The sequence below is a fragment of the Amblyomma maculatum genome, chromosome 2 (genome assembly GCF_055883805.1).
Source record: "Amblyomma maculatum isolate TAMU_Amacu chromosome 2, ASM5588380v1, whole genome shotgun sequence".
In the NCBI taxonomy this organism is placed as follows: Eukaryota; Metazoa; Arthropoda; class Arachnida; order Ixodida; family Ixodidae; genus Amblyomma; species Amblyomma maculatum.
In genome coordinates this window covers 101,453,078-101,476,863 of record NC_139345.1, presented here as the reverse complement: position 1 = coordinate 101,476,863, position 23,786 = coordinate 101,453,078, and the positions used below count along the sequence as shown (strand labels likewise).

Genomic DNA, 23,786 nt, shown 5'->3' with positions numbered 1-23,786 from the left:
TGCCCGTGTAATGATGGTCATAAGTGAAACAGATTTGGCACTACCGGGTCAGTTGCGAGCAGCAGAACGATAAGACAATCCCTACGAAAGGGCTGTTATTGCTAGTCAAAACAGGTCGTAAAACTCTTTCTTTTGACTTTTGTGCCTGTGCTCGCGTCCAAGCTGCCCGGTCGCATCCACCCCTCACCGCCGGCTTGCTTTGAGACAGACCGTGGCAGTGAAAGTGCAGTTTCATTCGAATGGGCTGTCTCCTATATGATAGTATGCAGTTGTTGCTTTATTGCAAACTCTGAAAATGACAAAAAAAAAGAGAAAAACTTAATAAATGTGAAAGAAAGCCCGCGCCGATCCAGAGGTTATCGCAGGCAAAAACCAATTGAAAATAAAAAAAAAAAATGGGAAAACTCTTAAGAGGAAATTTAAGGAAAGCCAATCAGAAGAAAAGGAAAACTATGGCAAAAATTTCGGCCGGCAAAAGTGGTTTTGGGGCCCCGCGACAAATTAACTCATTATCGAGGAGAAAAAAAAAAGACACAAGGCTGGATCCAGCGTGTCAAGAAACTTCCGATGTGCTCGTTAGTGGCCACAATGAAGGAAGGTCGGCAGAACTGTGGGAAAGAAGAGACGTTCAGTTGTTCCGAGAGAAGGCGTGACATTTGCATGACAGAAGCATTGAGTCTAGTACGCGAACACACCAAGGCTGCAGGCCGCAGAAATTCATTTCGGTTTTCAGGATTTCATGTTTTTGCCAAGCATGGCTTGCCAATACCGGGTGATATTTTTTTACCGGGTATATTTTGGTATTCTTTAAAAAAAACGCAAAGGGTTTTCGCTAAAATGTCAATATTGCTAAAACCGTGATACTACCTTTTTTTTTTTCGTTAAATGAAGCAAACATTTGTCACCAGTTCAACCTCTGCTTTAAATAATTGGCCGCACGACTGTAGCGCCATAAGCACTTAAGCACCACAAAAATGGCGAAAGTTCTATTCCCCGTCAGGGTGTGTAAATTGCCGCTTGATACGAAAGTATTCGTTCTTCCGCGTACGAAAAATAGAGCCGAAAACTGTACAGTGGGTATGCGGCCAAACCTGAGAGATCGGAGGGGAGGAATGGCCTTTTTCTCCAGTACCGCCCAACTTTCGCGGTTTCCACCTCACATCTTTTGTGCGAAATTCGTTTAGAGTAGTAAGTTAAGGTTAATCTTCAGGCAGTACTCAGCAGGGCTGGTTTCGACTAGCCAGGTGCAAGTCACATTTTCTAGAGTTAAAACGCGTGTAGCTAACAGTCCCCTATATTATCCTCATGTTACTGGAAAACAATCCATTCTGTTGGAGACCCTAGTATTCAGCCCCCAGATAAAAGGACATCCCTCCTGACTACAGCGCATCTTTTGCATTTTTTTTTGTCACTGCCACCCTCATGTATTGCAACAGTTTTCCTATTACTGTTTTATTTAGTTGAAATAATAAAAATTGCAATTAAAAAGAAGGAGCGGTGAGTGGTGGCCATGCCACACGCGTATGATCTTTTTGTAAGCGAAAACTGGGCAGCAACCCTCAAATGAAGCCTTCCAACTAATTCCGACTGGTTTGCAAGATGAAATTTGGTTTCAGATGAAGGCCTAATATGCGCCCTGCTTCACCATTTTGTTGTTGTTATTTTTTTGGCGCTGTATATTTTAGCATCCCTTCCGAGCGTGACGTTTGCAAACGTGGTGCAGGAGGTCCTGCTGGCTGCGAAGCATACCAAGGCGGCTCTAATTGGGAGAATAGAGGCAGTGGGCGAATTCTTGACATATGCGAAACCAGTTCAGAAGTGGAACTGAATGATCTTGCCTGCCAGGCTGCGCGCCTTTGAGGCCACCTTGTTTACACGACGGAGTCGCAAGTTCCACATACGGTGTCGCCGACGCGCGGATACTTCTGGAAACGCCCGAAGGGTGGTAGCGGCGGAGGACGCCCTGCTTGGAAGAGGCGCATACCGCCCAACATCTATGCTGCTTGTAGAATCGCGTACTGCTTTTAGCGAGCCGTTCTGTTTCGGGTGCTGTTTATGACATAACTACAGGTTATTGCAACGTCCACGCATGCTTATAAAGCACAAAATATCGGTTAAACAGGAAATTCAGTTGCCGAGTTAATTTTCTATCTTCGCGCAACACTCAACTGTGAGACAAAGACGACATTACCTTCCATACGTAATTTTCCTATAGGCCGTAGGCTCAAGAAGGAGTCTCCGTGTCGGCATGTCGATTATAGATATCATGAACATTTAAAGCAGCGTGAGAAGAATGGGCACGAAGAATAAAACGCTAACAACACGACTAGAGATGATTGTTTTTGTATTCCTTTAATCGTCAGTTTGCCGCGCTGATTTCCTGCGTTATCAAGGATAACATTGAAAAACTTCGAACCAAGGCTGTGACAGTTTATGGTACGCATTTCGGTTCTAATTATTTGTGATTAGTACATCAACATGGAGCAAAGACTTCGACTGACGGAAATGTGTCGTACCATTGAGCGCAACATTTTTTATCGTCAACCGCTGCTGCAAAGGCCGTACAGATATTTGTAAGAAATAAAATGAATATTTCCCGCGTGATTCCTTGTGTGGAACGTTTGCAGTCAAAATACAGCGCGTGCACTAAATTTGGAGTATACCTTTACCGAATTTACGACGCCGTGGGACAACATCCGAAGGCAGTAGTATCCTTTTTGTGTACCCAGGCAGTTGTAGCTATTTTCGTTTTATAGCCGGAATTACGCCGATTATGTAGCGATCACTGCCGAAAAATACATTTGTCACGACTTCTTCGCAATTTACTTCATTCAAAGCAATGGTGCTCCAGAAGAAATCAGCATATGAGCTGAAATGAGCCCTGTAGACCATCATTACCACTTTCCAGTGCTTTTCATTTTGCTTATCTAGGCAGCAACGCGAAATCGGGGGAAACTACGGCCACATGGATGGATGGATGGAATATAGGAGCGTCCCCTTTGAAACGGGGTGGTAGCAGTAGCTATCATGCTCATTTTTCTACCTATATCTTAATTATTGATTTAAATTGGTTAACTATAAACCATCATTCTATTTATTAAATTTTTGTTTCTACGTTACTAACATTATGTCACTTCTCTGCTTCTAAGCCACCAATCTTCCAGTCGTTTTTGCTAGTTTCCACCACCGGTTTATTCACCTGGCCACTGGTATCTCTAAACCCCAGAGCTTCAGGAACAGTGACTGCGCCTGCATCAACTTCCGGATGGATACCATTACATTCGAGTATAATATGGCCAATTGTTTCACTGGAGTCACCACATACAGCACATACGTCCTCTCCATTGTTAAATTTCTTTTTGTAGCTGAGTGTTCTAAGGCACCCTGGTCTAGCTTCAAAAAGTAGGGCACTGCCTCTTGAGTTATCAAAGAAATCTTCCTTCCTGATCTGCATTTTCCACTTTCGGTATAATTCCACACTCTGTTTCTTTTCCATCGAATTTATCCAATTTTTACCTTCTGTGTTTTTCACCTGTTGCTTAATGCTCTTTATTTCTCCGTCCTTGTGACTAGCATACTTACTAGTTAGTTTCCTAGTTCTTTTCCTCCATTGTGAGTCAACGCTTTTTAAGTACAGGTATTTAAATACTTTAGCTGCCCATCTGTTACTGTCCAATTTCCTCAGGCGTTCCTCATATAATATTTTACTCTGAGCTTCCTGTACTTCGAAAGAAGCCCAGCCCATATCTCCCTGTACCGCCTCATTTGTAGTTTTGCCGTGGGCACCTAGTGCTAATCATCCAACGCATCTCTGATTTATTTCTGTCGAATACGAGGTCGGCGTACACCTACAATGGCGTGAACGCGTGCACGACTGTTGAAATGAATTCCACGAATAGGATAAGAGCCGCAGAATTTCTCGGTATGTCTCTTGCCGACATACGTTTCTGCCGCCTTTCGTCCCGCGATTAGAGCCACCTCTAATACAATGCCCCCAGTAGTCGAATGCTTTGCATACCAGGCCAGCCACCCCTGAAACCAGTGGTTTCTACTGCATTTGAAATGCACACGCTCAGAATGCTTTTATGGTGGCAACACAATAGAACTGAGAGCTTTCTCGACTAAATAGCACACTCGAGCATTGGGGTGGTACAATTCTGATCTGTCACATGGATGGCCCTGTAGCCGCGTTTACATGGACTCAAAAGGAGCGGGTTCAGTTGACTTATGCACTGGAGAACCGGTTTGCTTTGGTGCGAACAATGCCATGTGATGGGGCCGCGTGGAGTGGTTTTTTTGACTACGCCTGGAATTCACTTCCTTTTGTTGGCTTAGGGGACGAGGGCTAGCGACATAAAAAAATACAACCCACAAAAGAAAAAAAGGACAAAAAGAAGTCAAGTTTGTCCAAGTTCTGAGAAAAACATGCGCGCACGTATCTGTTGGAAATTAAAGTTTTCACCACCACCACGAACCTTGACAAGCAACAGGTTGGTGGTAGAGGGTAATATTGGCAAAACTGTTTGACACCAGATGGAGCCACGACGCAGCTAAATTTAAAGGTTAAATTTGTCGCGAATTTTTTATCACTCCAGAAAATACGCACACAACTTTCAGAGCCAGCAAAACGCTAACGATAGGTTCGATATGAACAAAAATTGCGGGTTAACAATCAAGAAGGAAAAAGGAAGAAATGTTCGGACGAAATTTTGATATTTAGCCTAGTTTTTTTACGAGATCACAAGGAAGACCGACATATCTAAAAGCGCAATTTTAAGGAACATATATCTGATTTTTTTTATTGATAACTAAATATTAAAAACTGCCAGCAACATTTTCTGTATTCTCTGAAGAAGAAGACGATGCCACAAATCCCATGAATATTGAGCCGCTTTTAGACATGCGAGAGCTTCTGAAAGTTACGATATATTTTCTATGGACGTTGGCAATGATGTAACCATGTTGTGCGCAAACAAAGCGTTGTTATGGAGCTTCATAGTGTTGCTATGCTGCTGCTCCACAAACAAGAGAAAGTTTTTCTTGGTGTAGAAACCAACAGATAAGCGATTTCACGTCAAAAGTGTAACATATACCCAGATGTCGGTTTGGCAGGTGGGTTCAACATATCTGGCGGACGTTATATACCTCATATAGCTTAATGACTGGACAATTAATTATATAAAATGAGCTAATAGACCTTTAAGCACTGATTTAGGAGGCAATATTATAAGTCGAACCTCGCTAACGAACAAGATGGTTTATAACGAAGTAATGACGATTATTCTCGGCTTATATTCTCGCTCAACGTTATCGCGGACTATAACGAATCTATGCCAACAACGAAGTAATCGCAGGCGTCTTCGTCTTCGTTGTAACGATGTTGAACATTGAGAAATTGAAGGCGATTAATATTAACGGTGAGCCTATTTAATGTTTTTTTTTTTTATTATTATTATTAAAGGGCTCGAAACATCGAATCCAAAAACGCTCGTCTCAAAACTTCTTGAGTTGGCTTTCACACATTACACATTAATAAATTGGTGTCGTTTGTATTTCAGGTTAATCAAATACGACAGTTTTTATGTATTCGATGATGCAGAGGAAGTTAACATAACACTGGCAACAAACACGTACGCAGAAAGACCATCTTAAAAAGTTCATTGCGCGAAAGCCTGCTCAACGAGCTTTCAGATGCACACTTACGTTCGATATTAAAAAAGTTTATAAATAAACTCACCGAAAATGTTGACGGCCTTCATTTGACACTATATGGTGGGCTTTTAGCATAAAGTAAGAAGTTGATAAACAATTTTAGTTAATTACTTAATGACTTAAAGTAATTAGTTAATTATTTTAGTTATTAACGCCCGTAAGATCTTCCTTTCTATGCTACCCATCTGCAAGGACTGCCCCTAAGTATCTTTCGTAGATATAAAATTGCAAACCTGTAATCAGGTAAAAATGTAAATTTATTACCGGGTATACTATATGTGCTCCACTTGGAACCAAAGGAATAGCTGCCTTGATTTACTACATAACGTAATTTAATAACAGAAAACTGAACAGCAAATTTTCAAACGATGAGCACATTACTCTTAAAAATGAGTCGATGGCGTCCACTGCAGGGCAGAATTTTTCGTAGCTGAATTTGAAGCCATGCATTCTTATTTAGACTCGGTATGTAAATGTTTATAATTACCACGTTTCTAACGCCTTCTAATTTGTCAGCTCACATCCACTGCGTATTTCACACCCAGCAAGATCATTAACAGGGACTCAACTCATATCATCATCAGATACACGATGTAAAAGCTGGGACCATATATATTATTTTCTAAAACACCATCGACTTAATGTCAGAGCATCACATTCTAGTTTGTTAGGTGACAGATAGCGATCTTGCCACAATTCAGTGATATGTTTATCACGCAAAAGACCTTATGTTTGAAATATTTTTATGTCTTTAGCAACTTAATTGTTTTGTATTTGTTGCGCTATAAGAAGTCGAAAGTTCGTTTAAGCTACCACAAAGGCAAAGGTAGTCGAGGTACTGTAATGTCGCGTAAAACAGTCAGCTTAAGAGAGACATCAAGATAACTGTTGGTTATGACGTAATTCCTTACGCACAGGAAGGTAGCGGCTGTGGGATTGCAGGGGAAAAGTGAAGAAGCAATTATGCGATAAAAAAATGAACAGAAGCGTTTGAGCCCCGCCGGGGTGGCGCAGTGGTTACGGCACTCGACTACTGTTCCCAAGGGTGCGGGATCGAATTCCAGTCTCGGCGGCCGCTTTTCGATGGACGCTGAAAGCAAGGCGCCCGTCTGCTGTGCGATGTCAGTGCACGTTAAAGAACCCCAGGTGGTCGAAATTTCCAGAGTCCTCCACAATGGCGTCTCTCATCCTCCACAATGGCGTCTCTCATAGCCTGAGTCGCTTTGGGACGTTAAACCCCACAAAACAACCCAACAGGCGTTTGATATGAGATATAAGCATGGTAAACTAATTACGAGACTAGGTGTCATTATTTACATACGGGAGCCTCAGAAAGAGGGAAGAAATTGAAGTGGCTCCTATGCTACCGCATAAGAACAGAAGCCATGGGCTCGTGTCGCTATCTTAGCTTCAGACAAGCATGCGGACTTCACTCGTCAAACATGTAAAGACCGAATGACATGCAGTCGCGCTGGTTGACTAATTAAATTGTCGGCATCATCAACAGGACAGCGTGTGAGCCTTGTGCGACCATACCGGTCGTAAAGCGCTCGTTCATTGATAGTTCAGTGTATGCAGGGTGGGTTCAAAACATTTGCTCATTTGACTCTTGGGGAGATCCCGTTAAGAAAGATCGCGGTGCTACTACCTATTGTTGCCCGCGTATGTAAGCAGAGATAGGAATACGGTGACGGGAGCCGAAAGGATTCCATAAAAAATGGCAATGTGTAGGAAGCTGCTCTCGCAAAGCGCTTCTTGGTTTTTTTCCCCTCAACTTTCTTTTTTCTTTTTTTTTAAATTCTGCTTTCACTCCTTACAGGCCAACTTCGTCTTTCTCTGCAACATCATCCGTGTTCTCGTCACCAAGCTGAGAAGCACTCACGCCAATGAGCCGAGCCAGTTTCGGTAAGTCCCTCGTTTGCTTTTTCAAACCGCGAAATGTGATTTCCAATATGCCTTATACGGAAAAGGGCCTCGAGATGCTCTTTTACGTCGTTCATGAACGCAGTAAACCAGGAAATAACGTGCGTTGCAGCAAATTTATACCGTATACATTCGACTAAACGCCGCACTTTTCCTCTTTGCTATTTCGTTGAGTTGGTGCCATTCCACGAAAGCGTCATTTTTTAGCTGAATTTTCATATTCCGTGGAAATGTGTTTTTATACCGAACATCTTGATGCTACATATCCGCCGCCTGCGTTGTTGCGGAGCTCTTTAAGCTTCTTCGTCGCTATCGCAGTCGCCGCGGCTTGAGCCCGGCTCATCACCACCTTTACCTCCCCCCCCCCCCCCCTCACCTGGTTCTTTTTTGAATCATTAAAGTTGCAACCTACCTTCTTCATTGATGCCGTCCTGGGTTCAATTCACTGCATTAAATGCTACCGCAAATTTATAACGTGGGTAATATTTAAGGACATTTCCGCGGTTCTAACTCAAGATCTGAGAGCGCTACAGTAATGCTTTTCGCTGTCCTATTCTCGGCGTTGCTTTCTACAGGCGTCTAATTTTACTTAAATGGCATCTGGCTTGCCTGCTGGAAGATAACTATAGTAGCGGAAGGGTATCGTCATCTGGCTGCTTTGCGGGTGCGTGCCATGCAAAATAAAGATGTTTTTATATACATTGTGAGGTTTAAGCATGATTTGAACCTTGTGATACGAGCGAAAGCTGGGTTAAGCTGGGTTAAGCATGATTATGCAAGGTTTGACGGTTTGAATTAGGCGGACGCTCAAGCTTTGCCTTGAGATTAGCCGCGATAGTCCCTTTAACACCGCCATTTCAATCCGCGATTTTTTTTTTCTCTCTTTTTTTTTCTAATAATAATAATTGGTTCACAGAAAAGTAAGGCCGCAATATCTGTTAACTTGTTTTGTGGACACCTTACCGCGCCGTAGACGGAGGGAGGAATGTGGGAGTGAAAGTGGAAAGAGGAGCCGTAGTGGAGGGCTGCGGAATAATTCGACCACCTGGAGATATTTAACATGCGCTGACATCGCAGAGCACACGGACGCCTATTCGTGTGCTGTACAATGTCAGCGCACGTTAAAGATCCCCAGGTAAATTAAATTGGTTCACAGGAAGGGAAAGGCGCAGTAACTGTCACACTTGCTCTGTGGACACCCGAACCGCGCCGTAAGGGAAGGGAGGAAGGTGGGAATGAAAGTGGACAGAGAGAAAGAGGAGCCGTAGTGGAGGGCTACGGAGTAATTTCGACCACCTGGGGATCTTTAACGTGCGCTGACATCGCACTGCACACGACGCCTCTTCGTTTCGCCTCCATCGAAACGCAGCCGCCGCGGTCGGGTTCGAACCCGGGAACTCCGGCACAGTAGTCGGGCGTCTTACCACTGCACCACCCCGGCGGGGCACCCCCCCCCCCCCCCCCCAGGTAGTCAAGTTAGGTTTTGGGGAAAGGAAAGCGCAGTATAATTTTTGGTGTAGAGATTGGTTCACAGGAAGGGAAATGTACAGTATCGGTCCACTTGTTTCTGTGGACACCTGAACCACGCCGTAAGGGAGGAAGGTGGGAGTTAAAGTGGAAAGAGAGAAAGAGGAGCCGTAGTGGAGGGCTGCGGAGTAATTTCAACCACCTGGGCATCTTTAACGTGCGCTGACATCGCACAGCACACGGACGCCTCTTCGTTTCGCCTCTATAGAAACGCAGCCGCCGCGGTTGGGTTCGAACCCGAGTACTCCGGCACAGTAGTCGGGCGTCTTACCACTGCACCACCCCGGCCGTTAAAGATCCCCAGATATGGTTGGTTGGTTCACAGGAAGGGAAAGGCGCAGTATATATACTCATATCATACCGTACCGTACTGTACGTTATCATACCATACAATGCCGTACCGCAACGTACAGTACCATAACATACCATACCATACCATACCATACCATGCCATACCATACCATACCATACCATACCATACCATACCATACCATACCATACCATACCATACCATACCATACCATACCATACCATACCATAATCATAACATACCGTATACCACACCAGTGTGCTCGGAGAAATCGGCCGCCGTCAAATACATGTCCCAGTCGTGGTCGGCAAGCCGCTGGACGGCCATAAAAATATATTTACATTACTCTGTGGTGATGTGTGCGACTGCGAAGAAAGCGGTAAAGTAATTATTTGCCATATGCAGCAAACATTTTCAGGCGAAGGCGCCCGTGAACGTATATATAATGAGCTCTTGCCACAGCAGTAACACAATGGCCTCTGCTCCTGAACGCTAAGACATTTTGCTACAAATCACGAGCTATTTATATGAGCAGCGCACACGATCAGGAAAGTTGAAAGTTCAGCGCTCTGTCCTATCGCCTTCTCTTTCTCTTCCTGATTGTGTGCGCTGCTGATACAAATGGATCACAAGCAATTAGCTCGACGGTTCGTGTTAAATCACGAGCTCACGTCAAAAGATTAACGAAGCCGTTTCACGCGTGTGACCAGACTCTGACTACAGATGTCTGAGGTACCAAATGGGCCTTTTGCAACATAATTTAAATTTCTCCCACAGCAGTGGTTTTAGCCAACGTATCTGCCTTAAGAAGCGATCTGTGTTGTATAGTTGCACTGAAAGATATAACGACCTGTTTCAGGCACTGTGTGTTATGAAATATGTCATTCAAATTTCGCATGATTTTAGGCAGACGGAAACATGCAAATCACGGGCCTTTACCTTCTTTCCAGGAAAGCCGTACGAGCTGTGCTGGTGCTGTTTCCACTGTTCGGAATGCACTTTTTGATGACGGTGTACCGGAGCCCAGCCAACTGCGGCGCCTGGGAAGTATACCAGTACATCAGCAAGGCATCAGACGGTCTCCAGGTAAAACGCAGAGTTAATCGTCCCTCTTTCCATAGCGTTCCTGCTTGCGATGGAACGATGCAATGCCAAGACGTCGTAGTCCGATCTACCACAGCAATTTGAATGGTGTAGTTCATCGGCCCCGGTCTATAACTTTTTTTTATCGCTGTTGCCGTAGCCCTTACTACTGTGTGAAAGTGGGACTCCAGGTAAAAGCAACAGTTTTGCCTGCAGCCTATTTCTCTGTGCTCTCAAAGAAATTCCCACAGTTTTCAAGCGGCAGTGTTTGAGCACGATTCTCTTCACCATAAAGGTATTGTCACGTGGTGGTGACAAGGCCCACGGCAACATATGGAGAATCTGAGAGTGCGCTGAAACTCTGTTATGGGCCACCTTGCGCACGCAGAAGAACTAAGTAACTCGGCGCCAGCGATAACAGCAAACGTGGTCAGCGGTTGTCGAACTAAGAATTCACGCTGCATTTGGTAGCGCTCAATTTAAATTTATTAGTGAAATATCTGCATAAACAGGCCAAAGGTGATGGGAACAACCTGGAACAATGTGGAACAGAAGCGTGTGGCTACAGTCATTCGAAACACGTCTTGGCGCATTTTGTGCGAAAAAAATGTAGTGATAAAGCTCTATCTCGACCAAACTGAGAATGAGCAATCAAATAGCCTAAGATTTAGCTTTTGTTAGCAGCAAAAAATAACAATCACAATAGTTCGCGGCAATATGCTCGCTGTTTTTAGGCTCCAAATATGACGAACAATTATTGCAGTAGCACTCGTAATGAATGAAAATAAGTAGGACGCTGATAATCGGCACTCCATGAGGCGTAGGTTTGCATCATTTCGAATGATGAATGAGAAGTTACCGGTTGGTGAATATTCAATTGTCGAAGGCGACAGGCCGTTGATAAGGCGCACTTCAAAGTTCGGTGTTAATGTCAGCCAACCGCCACTTTCCGAAGTTAATTTCAAACAGAAATGAGAAGTCTCCAACGCTTTGAACACTGCAGAGATATCTAAACTACGGATGATGAAGGTGACCCCACTGCCTCCTTCAAAGTTCATATTGAGCCTAGAAGAAGACCGTTTGCAGCTTACGTAATATTTTCATGTGACCAGGTTGAATAGTGACATTCAAATAAGGCAGTGGTGATGACGTCCGCATGCGCACGGCCGTCTATTATGCCAAACGTTCAAACAAGAAACGGGAATAGCACGCTTGAATGGCACTTTCCACTGTTACGCATCTGATCGTCTTAAGTCTCAGCGATTCCCATCGAACCGCACTGACTACACAATGGTTCCGAAATTTAACTAACCGAAAGTATTCATCGCCACGGAAGAGTTTTCGCTGAGCTAATTTCCCATTCCGAGCAGCTTTAATATGCGGACGCAGTTCCCGACCGTGCAACATGGCGCAACCTAACAAGGTCCTTCTTGCGCCCCCCCCCCCCCCCTCACGCACATACCGACGAACTTAGATTATTGAAGCGAACAGAGGCTCTCGTTTAGACACTGCCTCAGCGCCTATGACAACTCCTTTAAAGACGTCACTGGGGTGTGCTATGGCCTAATGAACTCTCTCCGAGCAATGGAAGCTGTTACCGCAAGCCTGGCGAAGACTCTCCTGACGTTTGAGGGCCGCTGAAATGCTAGGCTAGCAGCTGATCGCAAAATAATCGCATCGTATTTCCGGTCAAGGCAGATTAAAGGATAATTAGGTGCACAGCTTAGGCACGTTAAATTGTGAGTTAAAGTGAGTTACCAAGAGATCGTGCCCTTTCGATTTGTGTCGCGCATTTTTAATGAAATCCTTTGAGTAACTGGTTGCAGAAAAGGTAACCTATTCGGACGGCGTCTTACTGGCGAAACATGCCAAAGTGATGAATGCAGGTCAAGCTTTTTTTGTCCCGTCAGTGAATATTGATTGGCTCTTCGGTTCACATCTCTTATAAGATGCTTCTATTCAAAGACAAAAGACGTTCGCTGTAATAACCAAATTTTTCGCTAAAGGCCGTTGAATGTGTGACCGAATGATATTACTGTTGCATACAAATAGATTATTTTCTTGCTCGTATATTCTATGCAGAAAACTGGCAGATCAAATTATTTATGCTGGCAACAGCAACTGCAAGCTTAGTGCATGTATAGTGCCTATAATAAGTATATTCTAGGCACTATAGTGCATGCGTCACATCCAACCATTTTCTCCATATTTGTGCGATTCACGTTGTCGACAGAAGGTTGTTAGCAGAGGTGTCACGCTTTGGAGAACGAGTTAAAATAAATTAATAAACATTGTCTCCACCGGGAATATAGCTTTACAAAAGTTAGCGCCATCTAGTTAAAGAGACAGAAATGTGCGCGGCGGCCATGTTTTGTTCAGTCCACCCGCGCCTCCCATCGAGTACGCTGTCAACATGCGCCTTCGTGGAACCCGTGCTTGCACCGCAAGGTGCGTTGGAATTATCACAAGCGATTGTTTCATATTTTTCGCCTAAAACAGCAAGGTTGTTTTGCGTGCTATGGAGCCTTCTTAACTTGAAGGATAAGTTTATGCTCCGATGGAGGACACGGGAGAAGGAGCAATGCATGTATAAAGAACGCTATAGTTCGAATATGTTCTTTGAAACCTTTTGTACGTAGGTTGCATTTACCATTGTGCATTTGATTTAAGACAAGGGCATGATTACCGAAACTACTTTTCACAGTCGTACGAAATGGTAGTGCTTGGTGCAGAGAGCAGTAAGGCTGTCTAGCGCACCCGAGGTGCGTGTTTCATGCTGCAAAAGCGGCTGCCAAACCCGCGGCGTCTAGTAAAGCAGGAAAAGATGACATCCCACTAGTGTGTTGTAATATGCTCACGTCCAGCCCGTTTCGAAAGATGTTATCACGTGATAATGCATGCGAAGTCAGGTCCGCGTCCAGAGCGCGCAGCTCAGGTTTGCATTCTGTGCCTTCATAGCTGCCAGCGCGGCCGATAAAATAACGAAGCGTGCGCTTCACTTTTGTGTGTTTTGTCGAGTCACCTGATAGTTCGCTAATTGACGGCAACCTGAACTTCAGTTGATTCTGTAAATATGCCGATTTCTTGTTTATTCCCTCTGTCAGATAGTAAGCATTTGAAGCCTTAACCTTATATGAGAGCGCTGTCATGGGAAGCTTCAAGGAACTTGGAGGAAGAGGAACTCGGCTGAAACGAAAAGAAATGTGAAACGTCAACTCACATTACTGCGAAGTGTCTGTGCTTGGTTCAACAGGCTGTGTTCATAAAGTTAGATTAATATTATATAATACTGTTATAAAAACTTAGGAGGACACTTAAGCTCCGCCGTTGAGGGTATGACGCGATAGCATCTCTCACACACACACACACACACACACACACACACACACACACACACACACACACACACACACACACACACACACACACACACACACACACACACACACACACACACACACGATGTTTTCTTTTGTCGTGTTTTAAATTTTTAACTTTTATTTTTTTCATATTTCTACCATTTGTTTTTTTATCTTATTTAATGTTTTATATTTTTATACATCAATACTCAGGGTCAGCAGCAATCGCCTTTCCATTCTGAGCAATTTGTCACCTTTAAACACATTCTTCAATTAATCAATTACAAATTCTAAATTTCTTTCATTAGCATCACCAAGCACTGGTTTTTCATTCTGAGCATTTTGACACCTTTAAACCCTCAGTTTCCATTTTTTCTCTTTTTTTCGTTGCTTTATTTCATCAATTGATCAATTAATTACAAATATTTTATTAACTCATCATCGGCTATCACATACCAATCAATCTTCACTCACTGGAAGCAGAAATTACCATGACACATTTTTTTTTTTTTTTTTACGCAGCCCCCGATTATTTCTGCGACCCGTGCCAACTACTGCGTCGACGGCATAGGCAGGAAAGTGCTAAGCGCCACTTACATGGAATTACGCATGATTCTTTCATCTCAAAATAAATTGCATCCTCGCTCATTTCACCAACAAGTATCGACCAGTGAGATGAGCGACGGTGATGCGCAAACCAAGCCAACTCGCGAACGTCTCTCATAGTCGTTCAAGTAAATAGCAAAGGCACATAGACAAGAAAAAAATCTACACATTACGAAACTCTGGATACTGTACCTGGATAGGGATGACGTTGCGTGGATCGACGAGGGGCCCATGCACGACTCGTTGAGCAGTTTGTAACTGTGCTCGGCAGCGCGGCCGGTAAGCCCCGCTACGCCTCGGCTGTCAAAATATGCTTCTTGGCGTCGCTAACAGACGCCGCCAGGGACAGAAGATAGGTCCAAGCACAGCACACTAGGTTACAACGTGAAAAGCGCGGACAGAGCGGCGGGCGCTGACGGACGGACACGAAGCGAACCAAAGGGAACGGATGGAGCGATCAAAATATGGCTGCCAGCGCTGGATCAGCGTGCCGCTCATGGTTGCCAGACTTACCTTTGTAAACCCTCTATTGAACCTCCATCCCTTGTATCCCCAGCTTGCGCTTGTCAGCACTACGCCGACCAAAGCGCCCATTTAGTCATTGTCTACCTTGACCATCGAACGCTGACGCCGCTATCCGACACCGCGTCCAGCCAAGGCTAAAACAAACTTTCTCACGGCCGTCGGCGCAGCACACGAAACCGCAGAGCAAGATCACGTGAGAAGAGAGAACGAGCCGTCTCTGACGTGTACAGCTGTGTGTGTGTGCGTGTGTGTGACTGGTGTACGCGTCGGTACCAGGGATTCGACCGTGGGAAGAACGGATGTGAAGGTGTGAAATGCGAATACCGAGAGAGTCAGTCGAATCTAGACCGAGCATAGAACGGACGCGCATCGCAATAGCGGGGTTCGCACAGGCGCGTTCTTCTTACGGGCTGACATTCCACCTGATTCCCTAGTGCGACCTCAATAAATTAGTTCCTCTTAATTTATTTGAGTGTCTTCTAACACGCTTTACCAACTGCACCACGCCCCGGATAGTGAAACGCTCTTCATAATTGTCCTTGTCCACCGTGAGGATGATAGCGGGATTCCGCGAGTGACATATACGGCACCGTTTCTTTCCTGTAAACGAATTACAGAACTCCGGTGAACATTGATGCGTTCAGTGAAAGGCTGGTTGTGTTCGACAAGGTTTGGTTTGGTTTGTGGGGTTTAACGTCCCAAAGCGACCCAGGCTATGAGAGACGCCGTAGTGGAGGACTCCGGAAATTTCGACCACCTGGGGTTCTTTACCGTGCACTGACATCGCACACCACACGGGCACCTTGCTTTTCGCCTCCATCGAAAAGCGACCGCCGAGGCCGGGATTCGATCCCGCGTCCTTGGGAACAGTATCCGAGCGCCGTAACCACTGCGCCACCCTGGGGGCAAGGGGCGCGCGGTGTACCGTCACCAGGCGATTCATGCATATACGAAGCTGACCCCGCCGGGCGTCCGATCCAGGCGTTCGTGCGGCGCCTTTCATTTGCCACTTCCTCGAACGCCGCACCCACACAGCAAACAGAAGCAGACCGAGATATCTAGGAGGCGTTAGTAAAGCAGGCATAAGCGGAGTTTGAAATTAATTTACAGGATATAAAGACACATGTACCCCGCCGTAAAGGAAGGGAGAAAGGTGGGAGTGAAAGAAGGGAGGGAGATAGAGGTGCCGTAGCGGAGGGCTACGATCCACCACGCTATAATGACTTTCGCTTCATCGCATTTTAGTGGTCCAAAGTGCACTCTAGAATTTTTTGTCTATTGCTAAGAACAGTGGATGCAATTGTCCTCATTGCGTTTGTTCCCTTTCTTGCAGGGATTTTTTGTAGCTGTGATATTCTGCTATCTCAACGGAGAGGTATGTGTCTTTCTCCGACTTTGTTGCTAAGTTGGCAAAATTAATAATGTTGGCTTGCTTCTCAAACATTGATTTGCTTGATGAATGAGGCAACTAACAGATACGTATTTGTAGCTTGAGAGGTAACAAGTAGGCAACGGCATGAATACTCTTAGAGACTTGAGAATAATGCAGGTAGCAATATGATAGGTAAAAACAAAATATGCATAAAATAATAAAATTACATTGTGTTAAGAATGAATACGTCACTCAGTCCTTACACTATTTGGTCTAATGAACAATATCATTATTGCGTTTTTAATACTTTGTAGACTTCCAGCAAGTAACATTTCGGAAATCTGCTTATATTTTGCCGTTAAAGCAGGTATTCTACATATATCCATGTGTCTTATACACAAGTGCCAGACACTATTGGCCTCTTTTCAAAGTGCGTATGAAGAATAAAATCACCAGCTACTGACGAGTGTAAACACGCGATTTCGCCAGATTGCAAAATTTTAAGAAAGAACTTACTACATTTACACACCAGCACAGGGTCGTAAACAAACATATTAGACTTTCCTAGCCTAATACTTTCGAGCAAGAATTTACTACATTTACACACCAGCCTAGGGTCGTAAACAAACATATTAGACTTGCCTATCCTACTGGAGCCCGGCTACTCCCTCAGCAAAAATATTAAACGAAATGATTGCTTTTGTCACTCTTTGGTTCGTCTCCCTACTCTCGAAATGAGCCTGCGTTTTCAGTTGCCTGCAGAGATGCTCCCAACTACGGGACATGTTACAGCATTGCGAATCGTTGGTGTTGGCGGGCTCAAATGCGGTATATCAAGCAGAGTGATCCACCGTTTTCGAAAGATTCCGCTAAAGAGCACGTTTACATCCTAATCAGCGTGCTAGTTGCTTGCTGCTACACCAAAACCAAGTATGATAAATTATGTTTAGTGTTATGCATTGCTGGTGAATCACCGAGACATATTTTTGTTTTCTGACAAAATAAGCATGTTCGCATAACAAGAGCCCAGCTTCTTCTGCTTAGAGCATGCATGTCTCGCACTGCTTGATTTAGTGCTTTATCTTCTTCTTTAGTGCTAAAATTTATTCGCAGAGCCTGGAATCATATCTGGTAGTGCTTTTTTTTTGTTTTTGTTTTATGAAAAAGTAAGTGCTAATTTCTATGCACTAATGTTAAAGCTGCACTGCAGAGTCTTTCAGGCGTGATATGGGTGGTCAGGCTATCGTCGACTGTCTGAGATGTTACCGCTACTTATGGCATCACGTGGCACCTAGCAACAGCGCCATATCGTGTATTAATCTTGAAATCACTGGAACGATAAAATGTGCCAGGGTTTTTTTGCGCGCGTCTATGAATTACTACACCCAGTTTACGGTACTTAAACATGATGTTCCGCTATTTTGTAGCTACTAGTAATAAAAGGAGAACAATAAAGGACCCGCTGTCTGATGAGCTGAACGCAGCAAGGATGCGGTTGAAGGCATCCTCGACATTGATTAAATGTAAAACATTATCCGATATTAATGAAAATAGTAAACCTCCATACCGGATAGTGCTTTCTGTTCAGTAAGGTGAGCAACTTCGGCGATGTATGGCTGCAAGCTATCAACGCTCTTCCGTTAGACGTACCCTTGTTATTTTTTTAATGTGCACCTGTTTAGTTAGAAATATTCATTGGCCCCACAACCACGTACCACGGTCATACCTAAAGATTATGCCGAAAGAGCATGAAACGTTCCATTTTCATAATCATGATATGTGGAGGTTGCATGAGGCCACCATAATCAGAATTGAATCGGCTTTCGCTGCAGAAAGATTTGACCTTTTCTCCCAACTGTCAGCTACTCGTTATTTCAAATGCAGAGCTATTGCCACAGGAAGAAACATAACATTACCGACAAGACGTAAATGCTAATAAACACAAAGACAAATGCTTTGCTGTTGCATGCTTCTTTCTCAAACATTCAGTACGGCACAGATCGGTGCTCACGAATGAGAAGGGTGTCGGGAACATTCAGGATGGTTAACGCGCTGCTGTGTCCCCGACAGATTCAGGGCCAAATCTCGCGGTCCATCGAACTGATGAAATTGGAGTCGTCGCTGGGCAGGGCGAGCGACCGGCGGCGTTCGACGCGCACCCAGGTCCTAGCTTGCTGAGTGGGCGGGGCCTTCGCATCGCTCGCCCCGTCGCCGGCAGGGCGCCTCCGACGTCGTGGTTGCCGGCTAAGCGTGCTCGGCCTTGCTCCCCTTCTCTCGGCCGTGCCCCGTGAGTGCAGCGACTTTCGCTTCGCTCTCCCCCACGTTGCGTGTCTGCATGCTCTCTCCTTCCCTCCCCAACCTTGTCTTTTTCTCTGCCAGATCCATCACTTTTGGGGGAGATATTACGCTGCAGATGTGCCCAATCTCCACCCCATATCTTGTGTCCTTGGCGTCCTTCACTGCAGATGTCTTCTAGGAACGGCGCCCATAGTGTGGTGGGAGGCGTTTGCTTGTGGCATCATGATGGGGGGCAATGTTGTCCGGCGGTCAAACGCGGAATATGCTTCGGGGTTTCTTGAAACGGCTCCCGACATTTATCTATATTGTTCCAAAGCCTGAAACGTTGTATACCTACCATGAGTCGGTATCTTAGGTTATTTTGCCATTGCTTCTGGACAAGACCTTTACTGCAAAATTTCTTCGTACTGTATCTTCCTTTCGGTCTTTCATTGGTGCTGTCTTCTTAATTTTGTACTGTGAACGAATGAAGAAACCAGCACTTAGTTGTTTATCACGTCACCGTAATTTAAGAAGCAACAAGAATGTTCACCCCGAAGTTGACCGGAGCCACATTTGATGCAGAAGTTCTGAGGACTGATTGTTAACTAGAAGGGCATGCGCCGTTTGTCGCTTTCCAACTTGTCAATGAGCTAATTTTCAATCCACAAGCAGACGCCTCCACGGTCGCATGCAGTTCACATTTACCATTTTCTGAATAGGAAAGTGCACGCTGTCTTTTTTGTCGTTTTCCTTTCGTTCATCTTCGCAAAACGATGTGGCGCTGTTGTTAGGCAGCAACTCTTATTTAATTTTAATAAGCCTTCGCATGTCGCTTACCTTTCGTAAGGCACTCAGATTAGTTCATTCATACGAATGAATTCATGCGCGCCAAAAAATATTTGCTCGCGATGCCTTCGCTTAGTACTGAGAACGTGAGCATGTGTTATTCAGCGGTGAAGGTTTTGCACTTTCTGGAGCAAGAGGCGAAGCTTTATATGCTATGACAGCAGATTTTAAAAACATTTTCAGTGTTTTTGCATTGATAGTTTTATTGCACGCCTTGAATATACGCGTGTCCCTGAAAGATGTCTCTTTGACCCTGCAAAATTTGCTAATATACAAGCTGCTCAATTAAACTCCATCCCTCTTTCAGGCACGCAGCATTAATCTCTTTACATATTTGCAGATATTTGGAAACATTTCTGCAAATATTCCAGCGTCATTCGCATAAGCGGAAAGTATCCTGCACAAAAGTCGGAATGTTTCTTATAACTCAAGCAAACTCACAAACCCTGTCACAGCGAAGAATAACTTCAAGATTAAAAGTTTTTATTCCGTCTGTTTCACGGTCAGTTCAAAATAATAAATCCCAATACTTACAACCTCCTCTCAAACGCTCATCTGGAAATAAGCATACTAAAATGCTCCGGCAACCAGTCAGCGTGTAAAAATCCAGAACTACTCCCTGTTTCTCATTTCCTATTGAATAAATTACCTGAAAATACGGTGAATTATACGTTCGGGAAATTGTTTGGTAATTATATTCAAAACATTGAGTTTTCTTTTCACTTGTCTTCTATTTTATTTCTGTCTGTATGAGATAATATCTTGCCCTGTTTTGTATTTTTTTGTGTTGACCACATGAACGTATTGTAAACACTCCTGCATGGGACCAAGAAGGGCCTGTAGTATGTCTGAATAAATACATGCATGCTTGACGCTGTTAAAATCACTTCGCTCCTGTACACTATACTTTTCATTTGTTTGTGTTTAGCACCTGGAATCGCCGAGAAAAGCTGGTTTTGATGAGGAATGTTGTGAGCCTTGAAGTGAAATAAAATCCCATTCTTGCATGACGTTTACAGGTGCTGTATCTCCTGCGACGTTCGTACGGCCGCTACCGCCTGCAGCGGGGCTTTTCGAGTCGGAGGGGCCACAGCATGGCTATGACCCGCATGTCCGTCTCCACGCACGTTACCTCGGTCGGTGACTCGCTCAGCGCCAACAACGGCTCCGTCAAGAAGTACACATGTGCGCCGCCAAACGGCAGCACCGCACTCGAAGAGGACACCTGGAACTGACATCCTTGCCCGTCCAATTTTTCCTCTCCGCCGGTGCCCTGCTCCACAGCACCGTATGCCAGTCCCCATCGAAACAAGACCGCATGAATCCGCGTCAACTGCGTGCGCTGGTGTCAGCGTTAAAAGAGCGAAACAATGGCTTCCCAGAAATCGTCGCCTCCATAAGCGCCATGCTATGAAGCGCTTTCGTCCGGTCCAGCTGTGCTTATTGTGTGTGTGTGTGTCTGTTTGTGGGCGGTGGGAGAATTAATAGACCAGTTTCGTATACAGCGCGCTTCGCATCATCGTGGAGGACGCGCTTAAACGGCAGCGTGCTGTCGTTAGACTTTACGCCTTACAGCGAAGAACATTGTCCACACCACGTGACTAGTGCTATCACAATAAACTATTTCGGGAGTGCTGACCAAGCTTTCTAGCAGGTGCACAACTTGTATCTCCCTTCCAAGATCCAAAAGAACGCTCAAAGAAAGTGGACCTAAATTCGTTCTCAGGCGACTCCAGAAGGATCGACGTCGGAAGATCAGTGTGGCTCTGAAGGGGCGCTTCGGTTAGTGACCACACGGTCAGAGGAAAGAACCTCTGCTCTTTAAAACCTGCTTTAATTTTCGAGGTGATTCACCGAATGCGTCGATGAAGGTAATACTCGCAGTTAAACTCAGGGCGCAGAAGATTGGCGGCTGCCTCGAGCCAAGCAGCCCACCGCAAATCCTTTCACTTCCAGTGTTGTGAGGCCACCGCAAATCCCTTCGCTTCCTCTGGCCCGAATGGCAGTGATGTGCAGAGTACATTGAAAATCTCAACGGAGAAACGTGCGTCGCGTTTCGCTGCTTCGCCCTGGTGTTATCTGCTCTGTTGGCCAGAAAGTATGTCGGTTCGTAAAATTGTGTAGGCACTAATTAAGTACCACTCTGCTCCGCCGGTTGTAATATCTTGGTCGTTTCCCCAATCCTCCCTTTTCCCCTGTGCGTGCTGTTGTCAACCAGAATTCTTTTATCACTAAACTAAAACTTCTTTGCCTTTCGTGGTTCTCTTTCGTCTTATTTTATTGCAAAACCATTTCTTGTCTGATGAATGGCGCATGCAGGACCTATACGCCATGAACAGGGTGTGTCACCACTGCGGGTCCTCAATAGATAGATTTAAAAATGTTTGAAATCACTATAATAATTCAAATAATAAATAACTAAAATTCAAATTCTTAAGAATTTAATTAAATTATTTAAATGTCGCTAATTAAACATTGCTGAACAATTTCGGGCTTGATTAGTTGGTTAACTGGGTAATTACGAAATAATTTATTATAAAATAATAAAATTAAGATCATGAAAACAATTAGTTAAGTGAAACTGATCAGTTGGTTGCTGTTGCGGGAATCAACAGCTGTACTGGTGAACCACTAGGAATCATGTCATACGAGATAAGTCTAGACAAGACTAGTTCGTTACTATACTGACCTACAAACATGCAGCAATAGAATCAGCGGCAGGAAGAGAAATGATTTCACATTTCCGCACCTATGAAGACTTATTACTTTTCTGAAAGAGTAACAAAATTATAAACGAGTACAAAAAATAATGATGGTTAGTTTTCCTGTAATGACTTATATCCTAAATCAGGGCCTTGGTGTGTTCTGTAGAGAGACAATGGTGCCCTCGCGCTTCCGTACAGCCGGACTTCCAGTTGTAGCGTCACTTTGTGCTCTGTTTCCTTGTGTCTGCATACAGGCGCGTGAGTCGTCGCCGTTCTCTGCTTCAAAGCCAATATATCTATACTTGTTCTCGTTCCCCTGTTCTCCCCAGCTCGTACTTAAGCCCCCCTTCCCCTACTTCTACCCCTACAGGTGTGCTGTGATTCAAGGCATGTGCCACTGCAGTAATACGTATATAAGAAATTATTTCATGAGGAAATGTTAACGGTGCTCAAGAAAGAAGACGGTGGATTTGTTTTGGATGTAGATCGCCGGTCATTGTGCGGCTCACCAGATGCTGCTGTAGCGTGCATGTAAAAACTGTCATGTCTTGTGGTGTGTTTTTGTTCGTACGGGAATCGTACGAAATTCCCGGTGCAGTACACCTCACACAGTTCCCGAACACGCGGGCTTGGCGCATTGCGGAATACAAAATATTGTGAGATCAGAATACGGCTAGCTGATACAGTCTCTTAGCATTATAGCGGTAGTGGCGGTGCGCCGTTGACTACATTGGTACTTACAGGTGGGAGTAAGAACCTGCAGAACGAAAGGTAGCTTGAAAAAAGCAAAATCTGAGGCATGCGAGAGGGCCACCTATGCGAGCTCAGTCTCACATTGTGCAAAAATGCCAAGGCTGCTCTGAAACCATTTAGGGCAGCTGAGTATCCTGCAAGAAACATAAAGTGAGGTCAGCGTTTTTTTACGTGGTGTGTGGGGGCGTTCTTTTATGCACTGCTTTGCTGCGTGTAGCGTTGTGAACAGGAGTACAGGAGCCAGCTCCGGTGCCCGCTTGCAGAGAGCATGCGCGCACGCTCTACCTCGCAAGTCTGTGTTTGCGATGGCATTCACTAAAGGCTCAGTGGTCGCCCATAGTCCTCAGCTAAACAATTCGGAAGTAAAACGAGCTTTAAGACGAGTTGATTAGCTTGTTCAAACCTAACTACAGCACAGAAAAATACGTTCAAATTAGGAAAGCACATACACACAGAGATGCTGCACTCAGAAGTGATTTATTGCAAGAACAAAATCTGAGTACAAAACTGCCCGCTGTGGTGGCTCAGCGGCTTTAGCGTTTTGATGCTTATCTAAGGTCAAGAGATCGAATCCCTACCAAAGCGGCCCCATTTCGATGGAGGTGGAATCCCAGGACGGCCTTATGCTGTGCGATGCAAGTTCACGTTACAGAACTCAAAGTGATGTAATTTAACCCAGATCCCTCTGCTGCTGCTGCGGCGTGTGTCATATCCCCTGTGTTGTTCCAGTAGGTTAAACCCTCCGCACAAACAACTATGAATATAAGCCTTGCATTGCAGGTAGA

General features: G+C 44.7%; 1 protein-coding gene across 2 annotated transcripts in view; it reads left to right on the top strand.

Moving 5' to 3' along the window:
* Positions 1-23,236, top strand: part of LOC146199426 (calcitonin gene-related peptide type 1 receptor-like) — a 172,001-nt gene extending 148,765 nt beyond the window's left edge. The window contains exons 14-17 of one of the 2 annotated variants that reach the window (XM_084594910.1): positions 7,532-7,617; positions 10,423-10,558; positions 16,379-16,420; positions 20,563-23,236. In XM_084594910.1, coding sequence (XP_084451036.1) covers positions 7,532-7,617; positions 10,423-10,558; positions 16,379-16,420; positions 20,563-20,778 — 480 coding nt within the window. In that variant the 3' untranslated portion in view covers positions 20,779-23,236. Of the gene's footprint in view, positions 1-7,531; positions 7,618-10,422; positions 10,559-16,378; positions 16,421-18,487; positions 18,702-20,562 lie in introns of those variants that run through there. The other variant, XM_084594911.1, reaches the window with a different exon arrangement.
* The last annotated feature ends 550 nt before the right edge of the window (positions 23,237-23,786 follow it).